The sequence below is a fragment of the Condylostylus longicornis genome, unplaced genomic scaffold, assembly GCF_029603195.1.
Source record: "Condylostylus longicornis isolate FDR11 unplaced genomic scaffold, ASM2960319v2 ptg000040l, whole genome shotgun sequence".
Lineage (NCBI taxonomy): Eukaryota > Metazoa > Arthropoda > Insecta > Diptera > Dolichopodidae > Condylostylus > Condylostylus longicornis.
Window position 1 is genome coordinate 1,239,271 of NW_026578009.1, and position 18,455 is coordinate 1,257,725.

At 29.3% G+C, this 18,455-nt stretch overlaps 1 protein-coding gene across 5 annotated transcripts in view; it reads right to left on the reverse strand.

Annotated features, from left to right (window-relative positions):
* LOC129609913 (uncharacterized protein DDB_G0283357-like) overlaps nt 1–18,455 on the reverse strand; it is a 128,057-nt gene that overhangs the window by 29,695 nt on the left and 79,907 nt on the right. For all 5 annotated transcript variants that reach the window (XM_055522185.1, XM_055522187.1, XM_055522184.1 and 2 more), the window contains 5 exons: nt 11,829–12,037; nt 11,440–11,739; nt 11,018–11,364; nt 10,193–10,350; nt 9,422–9,649 (listed from right to left, as the gene is read on the reverse strand). In XM_055522185.1, coding sequence (XP_055378160.1) covers nt 9,422–9,649; nt 10,193–10,350; nt 11,018–11,364; nt 11,440–11,739; nt 11,829–12,037 — 1,242 coding nt within the window. The remainder of the gene's footprint in view (nt 1–9,421; nt 9,650–10,192; nt 10,351–11,017; nt 11,365–11,439; nt 11,740–11,828; nt 12,038–18,455) is intronic.

Consider the following 18,455-nt stretch of genomic DNA (forward strand, 5'->3'; position numbering starts at 1 on the left):
TGTTTTGTGTTGCTGATATGAAGATCGTGAATGTAGTCGAGGCTTAGCTTGATATCTCCTTCTTTTAAATTTTCTTGAAGAACAGGTGGTAAAACTTGCGACGTGGTGGCAGATTCGCTTGTAAATTTCTGACCTTTTATGTGAACGGTTTCGTTGGTATGCTGTATCATAAAGCTTCCAGTTAAGTGTTTGCTCGTGTTGCCACTTGTTAGCTCCCCATTGAAATTATTGAGAAAGATGATATTTTCACTTATGGTTTCTATGATTTCTTCCTTATTGTATTGAAGGCTGCAACTGGCGTTTATTCCCTTTAGCAGTTGATACATACAGTGTCCTTCGTCCAGTTTTCGAATTTTACTTCTTTCGCATATGGTGATGTTTCTTAAATTCTCGCATTTTGTCGATATGCCATATACGTCATCTTTCACGAGAAGTTCCTGATATTCGAGGTAGACTTGTTGGGAGTTTCGGATTGTTGATCTCGCTATAATGTGGTCATAGTACTGGTTGCCTGTCTTCGGTATTGATAATATGTAGAGAATTTCTCGTCCATTGGTTACTACCTGTGGTTTTGCGTATTCTATTGCCTCAATTTCGTTGACGTAGGGTAGTGTATCGATCTCCTTCAGTATTTTTTGGATTTCAATCCTGCTAAGAAGATTTGTGTTGACAATTCCATTTTTTGCTAATTCTGTCGCTAACACGATTTCTCCCAAGGCTTCTTTTATGATTCCAAGTTTGTTAAATATTATTTGTTCGGATCGATGATCTAAGTTCCCTACATGTTCCAAAATGTGGTTAAATCTTTCTACTACTTGGTTTGTTATCCTCATAACTTCACGATTTATTTTGTACTGTTGATTATTATTTTGTATCAGCTTGTCTTGGCTTGTAACGATGTTGTCCCAGTCTGTGGCGTCTGGTGTTCCTGCCAGCCATTTCCATGCTGTACCAATCCAGTTTATTGACCGTTGAACTCTTGATTTGCTGCTTCTCAATTTAGTCAGAAATTCCATTATTTGAGCCAGTTGGTGTTCTAACTGTGGTTTCATTATGCTGGTCGAGTTGATTCCATCAACCAAAGGAATGATTTGTTGTATAACCTCGTCATAGCTCTTTAAATCAATGATGTGCACCAAATTGAAATTTCCTTCCAAGATTTGACCTTGTCCTTGTTTAATGGTTGCTATTGCGCCTTTGAATTCGAAGATTTTCGGAAATGCTGTAATTCTAGTGACTGCTAGTCTAAAAAGAAACCTAAGGTTTTGATTATTAACATAATATTCTAATGTTATATGTTCTTGATGTGTGATTTATGGATTCTTTTTCCGGAAGCGGTAATAATGGTAGCTTTATTGTTTTTTGCCACAATCTCTTTCTTGTATATCGGTTTGTGCTTTGCCTTGATTTGCTTGTCTCGAACGTAAATTGTTTCACCTATTGGATAGTTTTTAGGTTCGTCTCTTTTGTTGTTTTCTCTCTTTAATTTCGTTTTCTGATTTTTCTCGATGCGTTCTGTGAGTTCATTATTAATCTTTATTCTTGCTTCGATGAGATTCTGATAGGATGTTCCACTTGGTCTGCCGAAAAAAACGTCGCTGGGCTTCATTTTTGTTACAGAGTGTATTGAATTGTTGTAGCGATCTACTGCTAAGTTGATGATTTCTTTTTGGCAAAGTTGCGGGTATTCTTTCTGAAGACATCTTACTATTTCGATAATAGTTGAATGCACCCTTTCGATTGTCCCGTTTACCTCGCTTTTTTGTGATGGTGTGGTGTAGATTTCTATTCCCAAAGCCCTGATGTAGTTCAGTGTTATAGGGCTCACGAAGCTGCGCTCATTGTCGAATATAATCATTTTCGGGACGGTAAAATAGTGTAATACCTTCGTTATTTTGTCCCTTAGATGAATAGCTGATCGATCCTTGATTCTGAAGAATTTCGCAAATTTAGAGAACTTGTCGACGCATGATATATACTTCTCTCCCTGTATCTCCATCAAGTCCATGTGCAATATCTGTGTTGGATATTTAGGTACTGGAGTTTCTTGCAACTGCGGTTTATGTGGTCGCCTATCGTATTTGTTGCTGCTGCAGATATCACAAGTTTTAGTATATTGTTTTATTAAACTGCTCATATGTGGGAAGTAATATTTTGCTAGTATTTGCTTTCTGTTTTCCTCTGAATTTCGGTGTGCTCGCTTATGTTCGCTCTCGATTATGCTGAATTTCCTTTCCTCTAGAGCTACGTCTTCCACTATGCTTTGCGTTATACGGATTTTGAATCTGTTAAAGTGATCCCTAAAGACCTTCTGCAGTATGCGGATGTAGCATTCTGGGATCTTTATTCCATTCACGAGGTTAGGATTTAATCTTTCTTTCAGTATTTTCGTGAGGGTTCCTTCATTTATTTCTGGTAGATCGATGTAATGCCTGTGGTACCTTGGATGTGGTTCTTCGTGTGCTTCTATGTATTTTCCTTGTCTTATAATGATTTGATTCTGGAAGACATTTATCGGCGTCTCGCAGTGGGGTATGAGATCAGAACTGTCCTCCTCGCCACTATGTGCTGTTTCCGTTACGCTGTCCTCATCTGAACTGCTTGCCGTTTCGGTCGAGCTTGTTGATAAGCTGTTTACTTCGGTTGGCAGCCTGGATAGTGCATCCGCGACAACATTTGTTCTCCCAGGCTTATATATCAGCTCGTAGTTATATTCCTCAATTTTTGATTTCCATCTTTTGAGCTTTGCATTATGATTCCTATTACTCAAGGTGAAAGTGAGTGGTTGGTGATCTGTAAGTATCTTGATTTTGTTAGCCCCATACAAATAATTTCGCAAGTTGTCTAATGCCCATACTATCGCCAACATTTCCTTTTCATTTGTGGCGTAGTTTTCTTCCGTGGTATTGAGCGATCTGGAAATGTACGTAATTGGCTTATCTTTTCCAATCTCACCTTGTGATAACACCGCTCCAATAGCTGTGTCGGAAGCATCGGTTGTTAGGATGAACGGCTTCTCGAAATTTGGAAATATTAGGACTTCTGAAGATATAAGTAATTCTTTCAGCCTGTTAAATGCCTTTAACTCTTCTGCATTCAATTTGATTCCAACTTTCTTAGATTGATTGGCCTTTATTTGTGCGTTTTCGCCTCTTGTTAAGCTCGTTAGTGGTTTCGCCACTTTTGCAAAATCTTGAATAAATCTGCGATAATATGATGTGAGTCCCAAGAATGATTTTAGGTCCTTCAAATTTGTCGGTGGCATGATGTTCTGAATGGCCGCCACTTTTCTGGGATCGGGTTTGATTCCTTCGCTTGTGACTATATATCCAAGAAATTCTGTCTCGGTGTTGAAGAATTTTGTTTTTTCCAGGTTGACCTTCAGGTTAGCTTTTTCCAATATGCTAAAAATCGTTTCAATGTTCCTTAAATGTTCCTCCTCCGTTTTTCCATATATGATAACGTCGTCGATGTATACGTAGCAGCTTTTGCCTATCTGATCCTTTAGAACATCATCTATCATGCGTTGGAATATTGAAGGCGCATTCCTCAGCCCGAATGGTAGTCTTAGGAATTCGTACTTTCCATTCATTGTTGAAAAAGCCGTCTTGGGAATGTCCTTTTTGTGCATCATGATTTGGTGGAATCCGGATGTCAGATCTAATGTTGTAAAGAATTTGGCCTGGCCTAGGCTTGCTAGTGTGCTTGTAATATCCGGTATAGGATATGTGTCTGGTACCGTTACTGCGTTAAGTCGTTTAAAGTCGATAACCATTCTATACTTCTTCACACCTGATGAGTCGGGTTTCTTGGCTACTACCCAGATCGGTGAGTTGTAAGGGCTTTTCGAAGGGCGGATAATTCCATCCTCTAGCAGCTTTTTGATTTGTTCCTCTACTTCCTTCCTCATATTGGCTGGGTATGGATATGACTTGGTGTATATGGGATCATCAGTAGTAGTTTTAATTTCTGCTTTCACTTGTGTGTCTATTATTTCCCTGTCGTTTATTGGGCCAAATATTTTCTCGTATTTCCTTATTATTCCCATAATTTTTTCTTGGATTGCCTTCGGTAAATGGTCTGCCCCGATTTCGATGGTGTTGACTTGAGCTGATGCCTTTGCCTTTAACGGAATTTTTATATCTGGCTTGATCCTTAAGGTGTTGTTCTTTCTGTCTATAATGGCTTCGAGCTTCTTAAGCGTGTCGTCTCCAATTATACCATCAAAGGTCTTCGATCCTGGCAAAACAAAAAATTCAATGAAGGTGTTGTTTCCCAGACTCTGAAAAAATCTTCCTCCGATCTTCTTGGTGATTGTTATATCTCCTCCAGCTGAACGTATCTTGAATGGTTTTGTTGTTGGTTTGGCATTTGTCGCGATCTCTTCTCTTACAAAATTTTTATTAGCTCCTGTGTCGACTAGAAATTTTAGGAGCTGGTTGTTTTTTGTCTTGAATTCTAAGTAAGGAACGCTTGAAAGGCGTCCGTCATAAAATTTACTTCTTGAACCTCATCATCTGCATATGCTGGTTCTTCTTCATATTCGCTGCATTCTTCTGGGTGGTCATCTACGTCGTCTTCAAGTGTTTCCATATTGAATAGCCTTTGGTGCTTATTGCTAGGCATGTTGCCTACTGATGGTGGCCTCTTGTATATTCCCCTGTAGTTGTCTGGCCGGTTCATATAATTAACCTGACGTGTTTGTATGGATCGGTCAACGTCCATCTTCTCTAACGGTTTTGGCGGTCTAGGTGGAGGTTGCGATTCTCTCTGATGTTGAATGTTGTAAGCCAAGTTCCGTTGTTCCACTGTTAATGGCTGTTCTGGTTGATACGACCTTGGGTTCCCAGCACTTGGTTGTTGTCGTTTCATGGACATTTTGTTGAATGGTACAGTGATTCTGTTGTTATCATTCCTGTTGTGTATAGCGAAGTTTCGGCAACTATAGTTCTGGAGCTCTAGACACGTTGAATATGCTTCTGGCAGAGTTGACGGTTTCTGAAGCATCAAGTACCTGGACAATTCCCCATTGAGCCCTCGGATAAATACGTCCAGTGCTCTGTTTCTTTGTGATTCTATCAATACGTCTATAGTTTCTTTTGTATAATTCTCGGTCTTGATCTTATTGATTATGAGGGAGAATTGATGGTTGACTCTGGCGTAGAATTCATCTATGGTTGATCTTCCCTGCGTCAGTGTGCTCATTTGGTGCTCCAATGTGCGTATGTCCCGTTTGTCGGCATAATTCAGGGACAAACACTGCTTGATTGCGGCCCATTCTTCGTCGAACAGGTTGTACGATATTAGAGCTGCATCTGCTCTACCTCTAATTTTTCCTCTAATAGCTTGTAATATTGCTCTGTATATGGGTTTGTTTCTGACAACTTCGTAATCTCGTAGAATTGATTCTACGCTGTGCACCCATGATACATACTGCACTGCATCGCCATCAAAGGTTTGTAAATCTTTGACACAGTCCGGAAGTCTCGATATTTGTTTCAGGTCGTCTTCACTTTTCGGTGCTGCCAAATTTGTTACCTGCGGTTGTGGTGTATTGAACTGAGCCTCTAGTTTTGCTAGGCGAATTTCAAACCGTTTGCTTTGTTCAATTTGAGCATTGATGGCTCCATTTAATTTTTTGAGCTCTTCCATTATTTGTTCCATTTTTAACTTTTTATTAAGGTAATTTCACTAATTAAATTATTCTATTACGCGGTTTTAAACTTTTAAATTATATTTTTCTTTCAAATTTTGTCGATTAATTTCAAATTTTTTGTTAAATTTAAGTTTTTAGTTGGTTAATCTTATTAATTTTTCACTGGTTTTATTTAAATTTCTGATTACTTTTGTTTTATTTTTTAATTAAATATTTCTTGGTAATATAAAATTTAATTGGTTAATCTTATTAATTTTTTACTGGTTTCATTTAAATTTTTAATTACTTTTGTTTTATTTTTGTATTAAATATTTATTGGTTAAATTTTAATTTTTCAATTTATTATCGGTTAATTGATTAATTTTTCAAATTTTCAATTTAATTTTCATTTATCACTTCAATTTTTTTAAATCTTAATTTTTTTAAAATTAACGAAGCTTCTATATTTTTAAAGCTTATTCAGTGAGATGCAGTTAGTTTCCCTCAGTTAAGTTTTTAAGATTAAGTGTAATGAAAAACTACTTACAGGAAAAAAACGTAATTCATCTGTTTGAGTCTTGGTGAGTAATGCGAATAGCGGTTGAGTTGTGTTTGTCCTTTTTAGACGTGAACTTTTATTCTCGTAAACGTCCTACTGCGGCACAATCTTCAACACTTTTTTGTAAGTACGGTTTGCTTCAGTTCCTTTTTCTTTTTATTTCACTTCGGATTTCCACAATACGCGCACTATAGTTGGGTACACTTTTATCGCGATATGCTTATTTTTCTTCTTTTCTTTTAAAATTTAACGAAGAGTTTTGCGATTTCACGATTCAAGTCACGTTGGGCGCCAGTTATTAAACTATCTTGATTCGATTATAAAAAAATAATTTTATTTCACACAATGTCACAACTATTACTTAAAAATTAAATTTTACAATTACTTAAATTCGAATTGATAGTTTAATTATACTATTCTATTCTTATTAACACCAATTTTAGACTAAATCATATCTTAAAATCTAACAGTATTTATAGTAATTAAAATTAAGTTCGTTTCCGGCCTCGTGCAAAATTATAGACGTTTCGTCAGCATTTTTGATGGGAACGATAATTTCGTAATTTCTTCATGTTTAAACATGTTCGATTGCAGACGCTGTGTCAGCAATTTTCATGTGAACAGAAATTAGTATCGTACTGAAGATGTAATTTGATACCACTTGAATATGTAACTAAAGACGGTGATAACTTGCATGTGGTAAATTCAAAAATGTATAGGAAAAAATGTCATATGTATTGTTATTTAAATAACAACAAATATGAAAAATATCTAGAGAATATATTTGGAGTGAAAATCTTAAAGCTAGTAAGACAAAAATTGTCATATATTGAGCGTATATGACAGAAGAAGTGAATTATTGAAATTATTGTACTCGTTTTCCTAATATCGCAGAAAATTTCATTGATTTAAAGAAATTGGTGTATAGCTTATAAATGTTAACAAAACCGTATTAATAGTGGATCTCATACAAATTTTAATCAGACTGAATTTAAAATCAATCAATTTTTTAACAAAAAAATCAGAAAAAAAGTAAAATTTTTTATTGAGTCGTATAGGAAATGATAGAATGAATTCCAAGAGTTAATAAACAAAAGCCTTGTTTGCTTTTAATACAAAAACCAATCTCAACAAGAGTTGTTCTAACCTTAAAAATAACTTGATTAATATTTTTCAGAAAACCAATATATAGAAACTTGTGTTTTCGAAATCATATGTGGTTTGCACTATTAATGGTAAATATTAAAAATTGTCGTGCTTTAAATAATGCTATTGAAGTGTAAATAACGTAAAATTTAAAAATTTTCTCCCATATTACCAACAACTGAAATTTATCTATTGGCAACTTCTATTACTAAATATACCATAATAAATTTTAAGAGCTTTTCTGGGAGAACCTTCTATTCCAAATTTTAAAAATTCTGAAATCATTTTAAAAGAATTAAAAAATATTAGATTGTTTCCCTTTTATATGTAAATCATAAGTTAAAACAAAAATACCTTATTTTGCAATAAAATAACAAAGAGTGTTACACTAGATAGGAATATGTTCTTTCATTAATAACAAAATATATTCAAGCTATTTCTTATGTTAGATAGACGATTTTCCCCATAAGCTTCCGAAATACACATGCCTATACGCACCACATTTATTTAAAAAGAATTTTTTTTTTTAAATCTAAATATTAAAATAACTAAATTTCGTTTGAACTGTTCCCTCTGGCATTTAACCTATTATAATTTTAAGAATTTCGATTCTTTGACATTTTATATAAAAATTCCGTAACATTAAACATTATTATTATCACATATGATTTTTTCTTCTTTCGATGGATCTACTCTTAAACATCTAAAATAGAAATAGAAAAGTTTCTTTTCCAGAAGAGATGGAACTAAAAAAATTCTTAAAAATTCAATTTTAAAAATGTCGTCTATCATAATTTAAATATTTACCATTTTTAGGTTACCTCTTTTTCATATATATGTATATATTATAAGTAAAAAATATCCTTTTTCATAATATTTAAGAATTTGTGATCAAAAGCCTTTAATGGGAAAATAATTTTTTACCTACACTTTAAGAAAACCATAGAAAAAAAAACTCTATTAAAATATTTTTCTTTTTCTTGTTTTTGTGGAGTTGTGGGACAAATCATTATTGTCCTTTTCTATTTTTTCTTCTATAATATAAAAAATATTTGTGGTCTCCAGATTATAAAGTTATTATAACTATATCAGAATAGCCTTGGGGACACTTATACTCTATTTTAAAATAAAAGACTTGTGTTATATAAAACAAAACAAAAAAGGAAACCAACACAAATAGAATTTTGTCATAAAACAATTTTAAAAGTAAAAGCACATTTTCCTTTAATAAATTACTTCTAATAATTTCTTATATACTATAAGCAAAAGTTGTTCAACATTGTCGCAAAATATTATAATTAGAAAATAATTTTACTATGAGACAAGTTTTATATTCTACCAATTCTTGCCATGTAAACTGTGGTCAAAAATTTATAAAATTAACTTATACTCGGTATATCCAATGAAATGGGGGAACAAATAAATTAAGCCAAATATACAACAATATTTTAAAATGTGCTAAACATGAATAACTTTATTACACAAATGAGACTGAAGAAAATATTATTAGAATGTTTGGTTTTTGAGAAACTATTATTTAAACCTTAAAAGTTGAAAATCACAAATTTTTTTCAAAAAATTTTAGTCTATCTTGGTTAATGCGGTTGGAACTAAGAAATATCAATGTTGAAAAAATAACAAGAATATTATTCTATAATTTTCAAGTTTGTAGGAATAATATCAAGAAGAAATTTAAAAAAACTTTGTTGAAAGAAAATCCGATAACTTCCGTTTTTGTTTTTGTAATTTAAAATAACACAGTTTTGATTTTAATAGACCCCGTATCACAAAATAGCAACTGGTTTTACTAATTCTAAAGACAGGATCAGAACTGGAACAGTATTAGACATAAAGGACAAAAAATTAAATAATTTTCTGATTTCTAATGAATAGATCCTTAGATAATGGAAAGAACGCTTAGAATTTTGCCCTAATATTAAGCCGCGGTAAATTAATCCCATTTAAATTTTTATCCTCTCATATTATATTGCAATTGAATTAGATTTAAATGGCTCATTCTAAAAAAAAATATGAACTTAAAAACGTAATTATTATAATAATTAAATATATTATGCACTTACCACCAAATTGATATTTTGCTTTTCTAATTGTATTTCCATCACTACTATTACTATTACTTAAATCTAAATAATTTGGTCGATTGCACTTCCCGCTTGGTGAAACTACTTCATTTACATTATCTCCAGGTTGAATAATATAAGAACACTGACTATCAATACTTTGTTCAGAGTCTGAACATAGTGTTGTTGTTTGACTTGAAACCAAATAAACTGGATTACTGTTGGAACCTTTAAAAATGAGATATTAAAAAGAATATAAGAAATTCTTTAATATATGCATACTCGTAATCAAGTAATAGAATATTAATTTCCTTTCCACAAAAATTCAATCCATATACGTATAAAACATTTGCAAATACAGAAAATAAAGTAAAGGAATAAAGGTATTAAATACACATATGGGATATAAAATTGACTTTATATCTCTTGCTTCTCAACCATATGGGCTGAAATAATACAAAATGTATAGCCAAATAGCACAATGTAACAATAGAATAATTGTATCAAGTATATCGGAATCTTTATAATAAAAAAAAAAGCATTCTATTGAAATTTCCAATAGAATGAAAGTGTACGTAAATGTATTGTTCGCCATTGTTTGAAGCCCATAGGCATATTAAATGAAGTAAAAGCAATGAAATTGAAAATTCAAAATATACCCTTTTGAGAACGTACATTTGTACATACTTAATAATAATGTACTTTATAAAGTATATTACATATAAATGTATATACATATACAAATATATTTAAATGTACATATATATTTACTTTTTGAATCGGACGCATCCTGTTCACTTTGTGATTTATATCCTCGTTTAAGTCTTCTTGGTGAACTGCTTGTAGACAAATTAGATGATTCCGTTGAATCACCTTGGGAATTTTGTTTCTTATGAGCTAAGTCAGTTAGAAGATTTATTGCTTCTGGCCTGAAAGTAAAATAAAATGGAAAAAAAAATTTTTTCTTATTTTATTGTATTTTGCTTAGAATTACTCAAATCTCATAAATTCATATTAACTGAATTACTAGATGTTATAGGATGTTTCAATTCTACTGTAATTTTCAGTATAATTTCGTTTCTGTGAATATTTGCGCTATATAGTTATATTTTGAACTTTCTGAATCGAAAACTTTAGCAACGAAATATTTTCTCAAATTTTAGTGTACTTTCAGTTTCTGTGCATTCAGCTTTTGTCTGATGTATCAAATATCTATCTACCTTTAAAGGGTTCTTGGGTAATTAAGCAAAGTCAAGTAGTTACATGATACAAAATTTTTCAAACAAATTATTAAAAATTTAAAAAAAATTATGTCACTTGATCTAATGGAACTTTTGATTGGAATAGAAAACCCAAGCTTTTTCAAAGTCATAATTTCTTAAGTGGTTATCTTGCGCAAGAAGTAAGTTATACTCAAAACCAAAAAAAAGAACAAACAATCGAAATTGCTTTTAACTTTTTGTGTTTCGGAAGTCGTTGAACACAAGCAACAAATTTTCACCCTTTATTCTTAATAGTTTTATTCACCGATAAAGTAGTGCACTTAGAACAGAAACATCCAGTGTCTACATATCCTTATGTATTTATAAATTTTACCTTAAATGAGGTTTTTTATGAGACGAAGATGATCCACCAAAACTATTTTCTCTTTCTGTGACAGTTGGTGACGGTGGTTCTTCCGGTGTATTTGGTTCATCTCTATATAAACGTAATTTAACCACATCACCAGATTGTCTTAAAAATATCACAGCCTGTTCATGTGTCATTGGTGATAATGGTATATCATTAACGGCGACAATTTTATCACCTGGTTTAATACGACCATCTGTTGTTGCTGGTTCACGTACAAGTGCACGTACATAATGGCCTAATATTGATTCATCTTCTTTATGTATCGTGAAACCTAAAGATCCTTGTTGTTTAATCATAAATATTTCGAATTCCTATATAAATTGAAAAATGAAAAAATAATAAAATTTCGATATTACTCGTAATATATTTTATTATTAATATTTTACCCCATAACAATTTGTTGGTATTATTGCTGTTGTTGAATATGCAGCAGCTGCAACAGCAGCTGCATCACTTAAATATTGTGTTGCATTAATAAATTGTTGTTGCTGTTGCTGTTGTTGATATGGCATTAAAACACCCATATCTTCAAGGGCAGTTTGAGTTTGTATTGATTGTTGTTGTGTTCTTTGTGGCGGTTTCGGTGGTTCAGTCGGTGGTGATAATTTCTTATATTGCTCATCCACAGGACGGCATATTAATAATTCAACATCATTTGGCAATGTTCTAAGTACTTCTAGGGCTTCCTTTAAATTTTATACAATAAGAAAGAAAAAAATTAATTTTAATAAAAAATTTTTTTCAACAATAATTTTTTATTTATTATAAAACTTACATAATTTGTTAGTCCTGTTAAAGGAATTCCATTAGATTCTAATATAATATCGCCTGTTTGTAATTTTCCAGTTGACCAAGCAGCTTGATGTGGAAATAATCGTTTAATCCGTATTAAACCGGGGAATGCAGTATTCGTATCGACACCTCCACAAATTGAAAATCCTAAACCACGAGATCCTTTAACAATTTGAACAGTAAATGTACAGTCTGCAAATAAACACAAAATTCAATGGGAATTTAATGATCAAAAATTATGATAATATCAATAAACTATTAGAACTATGGAATTAAAACAGAAAAAAAAGTATAACGAAAAACCTTAAATAAAAACGAAATAAAATTTTTCCATCCTTATTTGGAACACATATAAAACACAATGCATGCTCTTTTTTAAAAGCCAATTTTTATTACAAAACAAAAAATATTATTTGCTTTTATTAAAATTGTTTTTTTATTATAAAAAACAATATTTTACATGGCATATTTTGTTTCTTGTATCAGGGTTTTTTAACTTTTAATGTAGGGTTCGTGACGAATTAATGAGAAACGTTCATGAAATTATTGGAGAATGTTTTTGAAATTATTTGTTAATTTTTAATACTTGTACATTGTACAAATTAGAATATGCATATTGTCTAAACAAGTATAACACTCTTTTTGCTCTTACTGTGTAAACATAGGCTCCAAACAACTCTAATTGTTTTTTTGTCTCAAAATCCACAAATGAATTCTGAACAATGAATCCTGAAAAATGAATCCTCTTAAACAGCGTTTTTTTCAGAACTGAAATATCCTAGGTCCGTTTATTCTATACGGACTTAGAATATGTTTGCAATTTTATTAAAAAATTTTTTGTAGATAAAAAAGTCTCATATCATTTTATCGATCTCTGATATAATTTTTAAAGTGCAAATTAGAAAACTTCTGATCTAAGGTGACGACTCAGATAAGTTATTACATTAATTTTTTGTAACTAAAGCCAACTGAATTTCTTTCTTAGAACTAAAGTTTATTCGCTATTTTTATGTGTTTATTAGAACTAAAGTTCTATTTCGCTATAATCATTAATTTAGCGGACTATAATTTTTTAAACATTTTTCACTTTAATTTACACTCTCATATCACTTCAAATTTACATTAATCGGATATGCATAAGATCCTACATTCACGCCGTTCTCATCCATTCTCTTATAACAGATGCAAAGTTAAGACAATATAACTGTATTTAAGCAATTTTAGTGTATTTGTCAATATTTTTGCTATATATAAATAAAATATATATATAAATAAAATACTTCAACATGTCTTAATATTTTAAAAAATCTTCTACATAGATTCTTTGATGCGAGCCATTTAAACATTCAACTACTTCGAAATTATTGAAAAATCCTGAATTTAAATTGTATAATTTTTACTTTTTCCATCATACATATACAATATATTGTATATACTCATATTATATAATTATTCACACATAGATAAAATATTTATATTGATATTATAGTTTTATTTTCCCAAAAGGAATAAAAATTCTCCTCTTAGCTAACGTTGTCCTAGTTATTATTATATTATATGAAAAATATACTAAAAATATTAAAAAAAAAATTTGTGTTTTTTTTTTCAATTTTTTTTTTCTTTTGCTATTTGCACAAAACTTTTTTTTTAACTTTATATCAACATATAGGAAGTTGTATATTGGTTAACTGACAGAATATATATACTTTTTTTTTTTGGAAAAAAGGCAACAAAAAACTTTGCTTATATTTTTTTTTTCATTTCCGTTTTGCCTAAAATTCACTTAAAAACTTAAAATAAATAGGGAAAAATGTTTTCATAAGAGCAAAATATGGCCTTTGTTTTTATTAATGTTCTTTTATTGCTTTATTTCACCTGAAAGGCGAATTCCGATTTTGCCGAAATTCCAGTACAACTCTATATATTTAAATTTTTTGTTCTTTTTTTTTTTTTACAAATTTTATTGTTTTTCTTGCTAGAACGCATTCATAAAAATTTGATTCATAATTTTTTTTTCGACAAAGTTAAATTATTTTTATAATTTTTTTTTTTTTTTTTTTAAATAATAATAAAGGCAATTTCATGTTGTTTCGAATAAATCTGTATTACTTGATTCAAAACAGGTCTTCCTTAATATTTAGTTCGTATATATGTGTTTGTTATCTATATATTTTATTGAAAAAAAAATTGTGCGAGATAATTTACAATTTAGTATGATATCAGTTATTAAATCCTATACGCCCCATATGTTGGGTTAATTTTTTGCATTAATTTACATTGGTTTCAATATGATGATAACAACTTTATACTTCAATTGACAACATATTTAATATTAATTCAAAGATAGAGATAATTTGAGAAACAGACAAGAATTCAATAATAATTAGAGGTAGAGAGAGTTTGATTTATTTTTAAAAAGTAAAATTCTTAAAAAAATTTATTCAATTAAAATATAGTTTTTATATGAAAAAATTTTCAATATTAAATAAACAATTATTGTAAATAAATCCCCTAAATATATGCAATTTTTATTGAATTTTTTTTTTTTTTTAAAGAATACATAGCTAGTCGTTTGTTAATAATTTTTTTTTTTTTTGAAATTCAGCTGCTTTTAATTCATAGAAAATGGAGATTTTTGAACTGAATTCATTATTTTCCTTAAAAATATTAAAATTATGCATGATATATAAATACTCGTATAACACATACATTATTCTTATAAATTTATGAGAACTCAATGTGAGAATTATAAGAAGCATACTATTGAAAATTATAAGAAGCATACGAATACGAATAAAAAATTTAAAATGCTTCTTGGATCCTAACTGTATCAAAAATCTTTAGAGAACCGCATTAAGGTCGAGAACTTTTTAAATTTAAAATTTCTTTTTAATTTAATAGGTTTTTAAAGCTATTTTCATATACTCGTATCTAGTTATGTACTTCTTTTAAATTTACTTTGTTCGATTTAAAATACACAAAAAAAAAAAATCGAAACTTTTCTTTTGCTTGCAAACTATTGAAATTTTTCCGTTTACTCGTATTATGTTTAATTTTTTAATACAAAATCTTTACAAAACTTTTCGATATTTTATTGCAGTACAAATAAAACTCGAAGAAAAAATTAATCTTATTGAAGCTGCTTGAAAATTTTGTTTTAAATAACAAAAAAAAAATGTTTTTCTTTTAAACCACAAATTTTTTTTTTGAATACTGAAACATGATACTGAAACTGCATTGTTGAATCAGCCCCAAATATATTATTAAAATAACATAATCGGGACCTTGAATAATAGTATATAATAGAAATCCTTAAATTCTGTGGGTACCAATATCTTAGAATTATTCCTTTCACTAAATTATGTTTGAAAAGTACAAGACACAATGATTGTAACCATCACAAAATAATTTCTATTAAACAAAAACTTTTTATAATAACACACGCAGTCATCCATGTATGTATATATGCACCATATTTAAATATAGTTTTGTAAAATATTTTTGGAAATTTAAAAATGTTTCAAATATTCAAAGCATTTTTAATTTAAAATTCTCAAATATATTGAGATTTGGGAATGTTAATATAAAAAATCCTGATATCCTAACATATTTCTTCTTTTACATGGTTTTATAGGGGTTACCAGAGATATAGCTTGATAGATGGAAGGTTTTCCGTGTAATCCAATTAAAAGGAATCCTCTAACTTACTTCATATATGCTTGCCTTAAATATGTATATGCTAAAGACTAAAGTTATTACTAATATTAACGGAATTTTTTTTAAGCAGAAACGATGAATATGTAGAAATGTGAGTGCTGCAGGATTATTTGAAATTCCATTTTGTTAATGGTATTTGTATAGTGCAAATGAAAAACGGTAGTATAATTTTATTTTAAAAGAGTCTTTTAAAATTTGCAAATTAGTAATAGTTATAATTCTAGATTTATTTAAAAGAAAAGATTAAAATCTTAAAGTAGGTATTTGATTTGATAATCACAATCTAAGGAGACTATAATAAGCTATTTTTGACTTAATTATTTTTAGTATACTGAATTTTAAAATTTGTTCATATTTAGTTCCAATATTATATCAAGGCAATTAACTGTATTTAAATTTTAAGAAACTGTCATTTTTTTCCGAAATCGCCTACCTAAACTAATGTCTAAATAAATATCTAAATAAATGTGCACTATAATTTACAATTTTTCATAATGAATTTTATTTTGAGTTATTTTATATTTTAGATGTCTTATACAAAAATTTCATTTAAATTAATTTAAAAAGTAAATAACCTATGTTTGCTAAAAGTGTTTTCTTAATAAACTATATAGAAAGTATACAGAGCACATTTAATGAAATTTTAAATATTTTAATTAAATTTTGTATGGTGTACGTATAGATCAAAACAAGAAACATCAAAAAATGTTTTTGCAAAATCAATATTTAATTTTATACTAGCTTCCCATTTTATTTAACCTTTCTCTATTTTATACTTAAAGAGCAATTCTGCTTCAACATATTTTGTAAAAGAATTCATGTTTTATCCGCAGGTATGTTCGGTTTAATGAAATTAGTATACCGACTGGGTGTTAACAAAAAAAATGTTAATATTGAAAATAATAAAAACTTCCCACCTTTTCTATTTAATATTGAATTTTAAACAATTGTGCTCTTTAATATTTTATTAAACCTCAAAAAAAATAAACAATTCTCATTGCTTAAAGAATTTTAACACATATACGTAACCATAATTCATTTTTATTTTTTCATTATTTATAAAAATTCTCCTGTTTATTATTACTTTTTTTTTATTCTCTTCTTTTATTAATATATAAAGAACACCTTAAACCCGAAGATAATAAATCTTTTTTCACCTTACAATAGGAAAAAAATTAATGTTATGATGTTGAAAGGCAACCATATACAATTATATCCCTAATAAAGTAGAAGAAGGGATGGAAAAATTAATATTTTTTTTTCTACTTATTTTCATTTCTTAACACATTCATATATGTACATAAATCGTTAAAGAAAAATTATATTGAAGAATTTAAGTGGAAAAAATTGACATAAGTGACCTAAGACGCGACGACCCCTATTGTTAAATTATTGTTATATGTGTTACACAAAGAAAGTAAAATTTATGTACAATTATTTAATGTGTGTGTAGTACGCCACAGATGTTTATGAATCTTAATGTTCGAAAAGGACAAATCAAAAATATAAAATCAAAAATTTTGATAACATAAACTTCTAATTTTTGAAATTTCATTTAAAATTAAAGTACACATGTATGTTGTGTATGCGTGTGTGTGTGTGTGTGTGTGTGTACAAAATATAATTTGAAAATATAATTTATGCGTGTGTATAACAATTTATATAATTTACGTCGTCATACAAAATTATTATCTCTTTCCTTTTTTTAAATTTTCCTTATTCTTCCTTTTATATTCCTCTTTCTTTTTCTATCTCTCTCTCTATTGTTTGATTTCAACTGAAATAATTTCCTATCGTTTTGCTTCATCTACATTATTCATACATACAATACAATATAATAAAAGTGAATTACGTACATATCTTCCGAGAGAGTATTCCAATTTTCATTTCAACTTGTCATCCAATAAAAATAATAATATGTGTGTACCTACGTGCATACTCTTATATGTATATGTTTCCTCTTTTTGTGTATAGCAAGGGAACCATTAAATTGTTATCCTTAATAATGTTTTTGCTAATGTTAACATATTTCTATAAATTTCATTTAAAAATCTAAAGATATTTTTATTTTTTACTCGTTTTTTTTTTATATTTCCTTTTTGATATTTTCTTTTTTAACGTAAAATCCTTTTTTTTGAAAATTTCTTTCCCTATAACATACACTATGAAGCAATATAATAATGGTGTATTTGTACTTTATTCAACCATTAAATGAAAAACGTCATTATATATCAGTATTTTCAATAACAAAATAAAAAAAGAAAATATTAAATATCTATAGAAAGAAGAGAAAGTATTCTTTTGGTTCAGTTATTTTGGAACAAATTACTCTGTTTTGTAATGTAAACATTTTTATTTTTTTATTTAAAGACACAAGATAATATTATTATTTTGTTGATCGAATGTAAAATATAGGTAAACATATAATATACTGTTGTAATTAATATAAAATGAAATTTATAAAAATTATAACAATCGTATACGCATACATACATAATAAATTTTATCAGTACGCACCTATTACCCTTCCAAAGTATGCACGTACATGTTTATAAAGAAAAATATATTTTTCAACCGATTTATAACGTTGTCGATATCCTATATGTATTCACTTCCTAGTACAAGTTGTTTGTCTCACCAAGGACACAGCTATATTTAGTTCTGAGGTATCAAAACTCATTTTTTTTTTTTAATTTTTTTCAATTTTAATAACCTGTACCTTCGTGGAGGGTATATTCACTTTGGAATTTGTAACTACTTGAAGGAGTCGTCTGGAATGTGGACATATATATATATATTCTTGTTCCGCGTAAAATTCTGCGTTGATTCAAATGTATCCGTCCGCCCGTCCGATCGCACGATAGCTTAGAAACGAATAATGCAGTCGACATCA